The sequence below is a fragment of the Wyeomyia smithii genome, chromosome 1, assembly GCF_029784165.1.
Source record: "Wyeomyia smithii strain HCP4-BCI-WySm-NY-G18 chromosome 1, ASM2978416v1, whole genome shotgun sequence".
NCBI lineage: Eukaryota > Metazoa > Arthropoda > Insecta > Diptera > Culicidae > Wyeomyia > Wyeomyia smithii.
Window position 1 is genome coordinate 90,447,924 of NC_073694.1, and position 11,202 is coordinate 90,459,125.

The window sequence follows — 11,202 nt, forward strand, 5'->3', positions numbered from 1 at the left end:
AGTGCGCTTTAGTTGTCCACGAGCATGGACCAAGCTTCGTGACCCTAGAGGGCTACAGTATGATCAAAGTTTTGTAGAAAGTCAACTTCGTTCCGCGGCGAGTTTTATTCGAGCAGTGCATCCTCCGGAGTCCAAAAAAAGGCACAATTTTCCGCCATAGGACCTCGACGAATTTCTCCGCTAATATCATTCTTCGGTAATCACCAGTTAACCTAGGTGCACGCACTTGCCAACTTCCTCGATTTCATCCCCGCTAAGCTGAATCCGTTGTCGGAGATTTACACGGTCTTCTCTGGGGTCAATTGTAGGCTTCTGTTAATCATCCCGATTCGGGAAATATCCATATTGAGTAGTATTCGATAATTTTGGGATGTTTTCCAGAGAGCAGAAGTCGTCATCTTGGATTTCCAAAAGGCTTAATTTTTGGCCTCTGGGTATCATTCTGATTGCGGAAGTTCTCATATTAGGTGGTATTTGGGCATTTTGTTCTATTATTTGGACACTAGAAGTTGCCATCTTAGTATTCAAAATAGTCTCTGAGGGCAATTCTTGGTTACTGGGCATCATTTCGATCATTTTAAGTGGCTCGGAAACTCAAAGAAAAATTTCAAATTTGTGATAAAACAAGCGACAAAATTCGCCAGTTGTCAGTGCTGCCAGGTTCGATTCAGTTAAATCTGTTCCAGGGATCCGAGGAATGCATTCGGCGACACCTCAAGCTGACGAACCATTTGAATGAAGACATTGTCTTCATTTCAGTTTAACCTATTTCAATTTAACTCCAAAAGTTAAACAAAAAAAGTCACGTACTACAAAAATCAAACGTTAATTTCTGACAAACGTGTTAAATAAATATAATTTATGAAACGCACGTTGTACTTTAATGACGGTTAATTCAGGTACCATCAAGTAGAATATATGAGAAACCAGTTTTTGAGATTCGAAACGGCGATTTAGTTTGGGATGCGTTTTAATAAGGCTTATCGTAATTGTAGGCGTATTGTTGGAACTTAACGAACTCGTTATCTTAAAATTTGAATATCTCCGCAACGGCGCATATTGCATTTTATAGATAAGTGATTCTCAAGTAAAATTTTCCGCTGAACACATTGGTGATATCAGATTTAAAAAAGAATTAGGGGTGTTTTGAGATAAATGAAGTTTTAGTTTTTAAACGTAAAATTATCAATATTCGCAACACTGTTTGCAAAATCTGATGATTCGATTCGATTGTTAATTTAATTCGATTGTTCATTTAATAACCTTTCAAAAGAGTGTCTAATATTGTCTGTAGCTCTTACGGTCTCTGAGATATGATGTTTTTTCAAAACATGGAAAATGATTTTTTGTCAAAAAAATACTAGAATGGAGGGTCTCGCAATTGGAGGGGGTTTGTCCGATTGACCCAAAACCCTGGATTTTTCAGTTTCGACCTAAAACAAGTCATTTTATTCATTTTGAAGCGAACCGGAGAGAGTCGTTGCATTTGACTGATCACTTGACATGGAATGACCCATATATGTGTATGTGTATGTATGTATGTATGTATGTATGTATGTGTGTGTGTGTGTGCTTGTGTGTGTGTGTACGTGTATGCGTGCGTGCGTGCGTGCGTGCGTGCGTGCGTGTGTGTGAGTGTGTGTGTGCGTGTGTGTGCGTGTGTTTGCGTGTGTGGGCGTGTGGGTGCGTGTGTGGGTGTGTGTGTGCGTGTGTGTGCGTGTGTGGTTATTTTCCGTTTCCATATTTCAATCAACAATAATTTGAGCATGTGATACAAATCTTTCACGAAATAAAAAGGCATACTTTTTCATTTACCTGAAAAGCTGATCCAATACTAGATGTAAACAGTGAAGAAGATAATCCATGATTTACTTCATTATTCCATTCAATTGCTTCGGTTAGGTTCTTCGCCTTGAAGATAAATACAATTGGTGCGAAAGTTTCCCTTTGCACTACAGGCGAGTTGTGAGGAAGATTAGTAATAATAGTTGGCTGTACGAAAAATCCTGGTCTTTCAACAACTTTTCCACCAAATGCTACTTTTCCTCCTAAACTAATACTATCTTGAACAGTTGCTTTGAAATTTTCCACCGCTTGTTGGTTATGAAGTGGTCCATAGAGCGTAGAGTCTTCCAATGGATGGCCGAGTCTCTTCAAGAGGTTTTCATACCGTTTCACCAATTTGTCAACAAAAACATCATACAATTTTCCATGTATTATTAACCTACGTGTGCTAGTACACCTTTGACCTGCCGTTCCAATGCATCCAAAAAATGCTGCATCTAGTGCTATATCAGCAGGAGCATCATCGTTGATAATAAGAGCATTGTTACCACCAAGTTCCAATAAAACCTTTCCAAAACGTTTTTGTACTTCAACTCCAACTTCACGTCCTACTGCAGTGCTACCAGTAAATGAAACTAGCTTCACACGATCGTCTGTTACTATTTTTTTGCCTATGTTCGTTCCGCCTTGGCATAATGTGACGACTGCAGGAAGATTATTTTTTTTAAGAACATTGTCCATAATTTTAGTTATAGCAATCGAAGTTAAAGGTGTACTAGGTGCGCCTTTCCAAATAACACAATTACCAACCGTTAGTGCAATTGCTGCGTTCCAACCGAACACAGCACATGGAAAATTAAAAGCTGAAATCACTCCGACTATTCCTAAAGGGTTCCATTTTTCAATAATCGTATGTTTTGATCTCTCTGAAGGTAGTATTTTGCCAGCAAACATCCTAGATAAACCAACAGCATAGTCGCATATATCTACGAATTCTTGTACTTCACCTTCTCCTTCAGCCAAAATTTTTCCCATTTCTAGGGAAACAAGTTTACCAAGTGGTACTTTGAATTTCCGAAGCTCTTCACCAATTTGGCGGACAATTTCACCGCGGTATGGTGCAGGTAGTGTTTTCCAGTATTTGTATGCGGTTGTTCCAACATGAAGGCAATTCTCTAATTCCTCTAAAGATCCAGTTTTAACTTCGGCAATTGTTTCACCACTCGCAGGATCAATAGACTGCACTGTATCACCATTTCCCGTCCATTCACCATTATACACAGAGTTGTTCATTTTACTCAAACCAAGATCCTTGAGAAAAGAGTATTTACTATTTTCAACTAAAAATGTGGATGTCATTCTCACTGGCTTTCTAAAACTCTTAGAAATAACATTTCCTACTGCTCGATTGTGAGATCGTAATGCTACAAACAACATGCTAACTACAAAACAGTGAATACTTCGGCCACGTCTTTGAAACACGATCTGAATAGCAACTAAAAATATTTTCAGCCAGTGAAGTTTAAATCTTAGTAAGCATTGTACCAATTAACTCTTATCTCTCTTATCAATTGAGTGTTTGTTGCTCTTCTGATCGTCCCTTATCAGTGGTGTATAAGCTATTTTTGTTGCTTGTTGGAATTGCTACTCAAATGCGGTCCCCGACAATGTATGGTAGCTTCTAAATATGTGAATATAGGAAAACAAGTGCTCTGCAATACTAAGTAAAACTCCATAAGTCTATGTGTTTACGTATGTTTGAATGTAGGTGTATATGTATGGCAAAAAGTGTATGTATATATGGATTAAGAATGCTATGAAATTTTTTTTTCACTTAGTAGCAACTTGACTTGCTAGCTAAACTTCAAATAATAAATCTGGTTAAATTGTAAAGTGAGTAACGCTCGAGCAAAAAAAAAACAACAACGAATAATCCATCTAGTGGAGAGTTCTCATTCAAACATTTTTGTTTGTTGAAATAGATTTTCACAAAAATTAAATAATGTGTGAAATTTGACGTAATATTAATGAAGTGAGTTGTGCTTAAGAGGTAGTAAAATGAAAGGAATGATTCCTAAATTCGGGCAGTTTGTTTCCTAGCAGCGTTCAAATAAAAGACTTGCTTCATTTTACAATTTAGTGAATAATATTACTTTACGTACTAATTTCATTTTTGTCACATGACTTACATTTTATGTAGAGTCACACCTTCTATTCCCGTTCATTTTCGCATTTCCGCAAACTACATACATACACTAAACTTGAATAATATTGTTAATGTAAAAGTCTGACTATAAAAAATAATAAAAAACCTACGTCGCATGGACCAAAGATGCCTTTTTTGTGGAGAATCTTCTCACAAAAAAGACGCATGTCCTGTGAAAGAGAGTAAAAATTTTCGCTATGCGAATAGTAATGGCAACCATATGTCAAAATTTTATCAATGCCCAGTCTGTTTAGCAATTGTTAAGGCAAGGTAAACAAAATTCAATTTCCCAATCAAAACAAACTTCGAAACAAAATTCTCCATGCGTACCAGTACCACCCACTTTTTCTACTCTTTTGCATACTCGTTTAACATATGCATAGGTTACAGGTAGTTCGAACATTCTACCGCCTAATGTTGGTAGTTCGAAAATTACCGTTAACATGGGTGGTAAGCAAAACACGGTAGAAATTAAATCCATGTTTGAAGCCATTCAAATTGGAACAAATTTTACAATTGGAATTGTTTCTAATTTAAAATTTAGATAATAATAATAATAACATAAAAAAAAAAAAAAAAAAAAACTAATAATAATAATAATAATAATAATAATAATAATAATAATAATAATAATAATAATAATAATAATAATAATAATAATAATAATAATAATAATAATAATAATAATAATAATAATAATAATAATAATAATAATAATAATAATAATAATAATAATAATAATAATAATAATAATAATAATAATAATAATAATAATAATAATAATAATAATAATAATAATAATAATAATAATAATAATAATAATAATAATAATAATAATAATAATAATAATAATAATAATAATAATAATAATAATAATAATAATAATAATAATAATAATAATAATAATAATAATAATAATAATAATAATAATAATAATAATAATAATAATAATAATAATAATAATAATAATAATAATAATAATAATAATAATAATAATAATAATAATAATAATAATAATAATAATAATAATAATAATAATAATAATAATAATAATAATAATAATAATAATAATAATAATAATAATAATAATAATAATAATAATAATAATAATAATAATAATAATAATAATAATAATAATAATAATAATAATAATAATAATAATAATAATAATAATAATAATAATAATAATAATAATAATAATAATAATAATAATAATAATAATAATAATAATAATAATAATAATAATAATAATAATAATAATAATAATAATAATAATAATAATAATAATAATAATAATAATAATAATAATAATAATAATAATAATAATAATAATAATAATAATAATAATAATAATAATAATAATAATAATAATAATAATAATAATAATAATAATAATAATAATAATAATAATAATAATAATAATAATAATAATAATAATAATAATAATAATAATAATAATAATAATAATAATAATAATAATAATAATAATAATAATAATAATAATAATAATAATAATAATAATAATAATAATAATAATAATAATAATAATAATAATAATAATAATAATAATAATAATAATAATAATAATAATAATAATAATAATAATAATAATAATAATAATAATAATAATAATAATAATAATAATAATAATAATAATAATAATAATAATAATAATAATAATAATAATAATAATAATAATAATAATAATAATAATAATAATAATAATAATAATAATAATAATAATAATAATAATAATAATAATAATAATAATAATAATAATAATAATAATAATAATAATAATAATAATAATAATAATAATAATAATAATAATAATAATAATAATAATAATAATAATAATAATAATAATAATAATAATAATAATAATAATAATAATAATAATAATAATAATAATAATAATAATAATAATAATAATAATAATAATAATAATAATAATAATAATAATAATAATAATAATAATAATAATAATAATAATAATAATAATAATAATAATAATAATAATAATAATAATAATAATAATAATAATAATAATAATAATAATAATAATAATAATAATAATAATAATAATAATAATAATAATAATAATAATAATAATAATAATAATAATAATAATAATAATAATAATAATAATAATAATAATAATAATAATAATAATAATAATAATAATAATAATAATAATAATAATAATAATAATAATAATAATAATAATAATAATAATAATAATAATAATAATAATAATAATAATAATAATAATAATAATAATAATAATAATAATAATAATAATAATAATAATAATAATAATAATAATAATAATAATAATAATAATAATAATAATAATAATAATAATAATAATAATAATAATAATAATAATAATAATAATAATAATAATAATAATAATAATAATAATAATAATAATAATAATAATAATAATAATAATAATAATAATAATAATAATAATAATAATAATAATAATAATAATAATAATAATAATAATAATAATAATAATAATAATAATAATAATAATAATAATAATAATAATAATAATAATAATAATAATAATAATAATAATAATAATAATAATAATAATAATAATAATAATAATAATAATAATAATAATAATAATAATAATAATAATAATAATAATAATAATAATAATAATAATAATAATAATAATAATAATAATAATAATAATAATAATAATAATAATAATAATAATAATAATAATAATAATAATAATAATAATAATAATAATAATAATAATAATAATAATAATAATAATAATAATAATAATAATAATAATAATAATAATAATAATAATAATAATAATAATAATAATAATAATAATAATAATAATAATAATAATAATAATAATAATAATAATAATAATAATAATAATAATAATAATAATAATAATAATAATAATAATAATAATAATAATAATAATAATAATAATAATAATAATAATAATAATAATAATAATAATAATAATAATAATAATAATAATAATAATAATAATAATAATAATAATAATAATAATAATAATAATAATAATAATAATAATAATAATAATAATAATAATAATAATAATAATAATAATAATAATAATAATAATAATAATAATAATAATAATAATAATAATAATAATAATAATAATAATAATAATAATAATAATAATAATAATAATAATAATAATAATAATAATAATAATAATAATAATAATAATAATAATAATAATAATAATAATAATAATAATAATAATAATAATAATAATAATAATAATAATAATAATAATAATAATAATAATAATAATAATAATAATAATAATAATAATAATAATAATAATAATAATAATAATAATAATAATAATAATAATAATAATAATAATAATAATAATAATAATAATAATAATAATAATAATAATAATAATAATAATAATAATAATAATAATAATAATAATAATAATAATAATAATAATAATAATAATAATAATAATAATAATAATAATAATAATAATAATAATAATAATAATAATAATAATAATAATAATAATAATAATAATAATAATAATAATAATAATAATAATAATAATAATAATAATAATAATAATAATAATAATAATAATAATAATAATAATAATAATAATAATAATAATAATAATAATAATAATAATAATAATAATAATAATAATAATAATAATAATAATAATAATAATAATAATAATAATAATAATAATAATAATAATAATAATAATAATAATAATAATAATAATAATAATAATAATAATAATAATAATAATAATAATAATAATAATAATAATAATAATAATAATAATAATAATAATAATAATAATAATAATAATAATAATAATAATAATAATAATAATAATAATAATAATAATAATAATAATAATAATAATAATAATAATAATAATAATAATAATAATAATAATAATAATAATAATAATAATAATAATAATAATAATAATAATAATAATAATAATAATAATAATAATAATAATAATAATAATAATAATAATAATAATAATAATAATAATAATAATAATAATAATAATAATAATAATAATAATAATAATAATAATAATAATAATAATAATAATAATAATAATAATAATAATAATAATAATAATAATAATAATAATAATAATAATAATAATAATAATAATAATAATAATAATAATAATAATAATAATAATAATAATAATAATAATAATAATAATAATAATAATAATAATAATAATAATAATAATAATAATAATAATAATAATAATAATAATAATAATAATAATAATAATAATAATAATAATAATAATAATAATAATAATAATAATAATAATAATAATAATAATAATAATAATAATAATAATAATAATAATAATAATAATAATAATAATAATAATAATAATAATAATAATAATAATAATAATAATAATAATAATAATAATAATAATAATAATAATAATAATAATAATAATAATAATAATAATAATAATAATAATAATAATAATAATAATAATAATAATAATAATAATAATAATAATAATAATAATAATAATAATAATAATAATAATAATAATAATAATAATAATAATAATAATAATAATAATAATAATAATAATAATAATAATAATAATAATAATAATAATAATAATAATAATAATAATAATAATAATAATAATAATAATAATAATAATAATAATAATAATAATAATAATAATAATAATAATAATAATAATAATAATAATAATAATAATAATAATAATAATAATAATAATAATAATAATAATAATAATAATAATAATAATAATAATAATAATAATAATAATAATAATAATAATAATAATAATAATAATAATAATAATAATAATAATAATAATAATAATAATAATAATAATAATAATAATAATAATAATAATAATAATAATAATAATAATAATAATAATAATAATAATAATAATAATAATAATAATAATAATAATAATAATAATAATAATAATAATAATAATAATAATAATAATAATAATAATAATAATAATAATAATAATAATAATAATAATAATAATAATAATAATAATAATAATAATAATAATAATAATAATAATAATAATAATAATAATAATAATAATAATAATAATAATAATAATAATAATAATAATAATAATAATAATAATAATAATAATAATAATAATAATAATAATAATAATAATAATAATAATAATAATAATAATAATAATAATAATAATAATAATAATAATAATAATAATAATAATAATAATAATAATAATAATAATAATAATAATAATAATAATAATAATAATAATAATAATAATAATAATAATAATAATAATAATAATAATAATAATAATAATAATAATAATAATAATAATAATAATAATAATAATAATAATAATAATAATAATAATAATAATAATAATAATAATAATAATAATAATAATAATAATAATAATAATAATAATAATAATAATAATAATAATAATAATAATAATAATAATAATAATAATAATAATAATAATAATAATAATAATAATAATAATAATAATAATAATAATAATAATAATAATAATAATAATAATAATAATAATAATAATAATAATAATAATAATAATAATAATAATAATAATAATAATAATAATAATAATAATAATAATAATAATAATAATAATAATAATAATAATAATAATAATAATAATAATAATAATAATAATAATAATAATAATAATAATAATAATAATAATAATAATAATAATAATAATAATAATAATAATAATAATAATAATAATAATAATAATAATAATAATAATAATAATAATAATAATAATAATAATAATAATAATAATAATAATAATAATAATAATAATAATAATAATAATAATAATAATAATAATAATAATAATAATAATAATAATAATAATAATAATAATAATAATAATAATAATAATAATAATAATAATAATAATAATAATAATAATAATAATAATAATAATAATAATAATAATAATAATAATAATAATAATAATAATAATAATAATAATAATAATAATAATAATAATAATAATAATAATAATAATAATAATAATAATAATAATAATAATAATAATAATAATAATAATAATAATAATAATAATAATAATAATAATAATAATAATAATAATAATAATAATAATAATAATAATAATAATAATAATAATAATAATAATAATAATAATAATAATAATAATAATAATAATAATAATAATAATAATAATAATAATAATAATAATAATAATAATAATAATAATAATAATAATAATAATAATAATAATAATAATAATAATAATAATAATAATAATAATAATAATAATAATAATAATAATAATAATAATAATAATAATAATAATAATAATAATAATAATAATAATAATAATAATAATAATAATAATAATAATAATAATAATAATAATAATAATAATAATAATAATAATAATAATAATAATAATAATAATAATAATAATAATAATAATAATAATAATAATAATAATAATAATAATAATAATAATAATAATAATAATAATAATAATAATAATAATAATAATAATAATAATAATAATAATAATAATAATAATAATAATAATAATAATAATAATAATAATAATAATAATAATAATAATAATAATAATAATAATAATAATAATAATAATAATAATAATAATAATAATAATAATAATAATAATAATAATAATAATAATAATAATAATAATAATAATAATAATAATAATAATAATAATAATAATAATAATAATAATAATAATAATAATAATAATAATAATAATAATAATAATAATAATAATAATAATAATAATAATAATAATAATAATAATAATAATAATAATAATAATAATAATAATAATAATAATAATAATAATAATAATAATAATAATAATAATAATAATAATAATAATAATAATAATAATAATAATAATAATAATAATAATAATAATAATAATAATAATAATAATAATAATAATAATAATAATAATAATAATAATAATAATAATAATAATAATAATAATAATAATAATAATAATAATAATAATAATAATAATAATAATAATAATAATAATAATAATAATAATAATAATAATAATAATAATAATAATAATAATAATAATAATAATA

The 11,202-nt window shown here is 15.0% G+C and overlaps 1 protein-coding gene across 1 annotated transcript; it reads right to left on the reverse strand.

Annotated features, from left to right (window-relative positions):
* Nucleotides 1-1,782: 1,782 nt before the first annotated feature.
* On the reverse strand, nt 1,783-3,297 carry LOC129716918 (putative aldehyde dehydrogenase family 7 member A1 homolog). The gene has a single exon (XM_055666762.1). The coding sequence runs from the start codon at nt 3,220-3,222 to the stop codon at nt 1,783-1,785; it is 1,440 nt and encodes a 479-aa protein (XP_055522737.1). The 5' UTR covers nt 3,223-3,297.
* Between the last annotated feature and the right edge of the window lie 7,905 nt (nt 3,298-11,202).

Bases quoted from the DNA above. Each gene is read 5' to 3' on its own strand.
- LOC129716918 (XM_055666762.1), bottom strand. From the start codon at position 3,222: ATGTTGTTTGTAGCATTACGATCTCACAATCGAGCAGTAGGAAATGTT.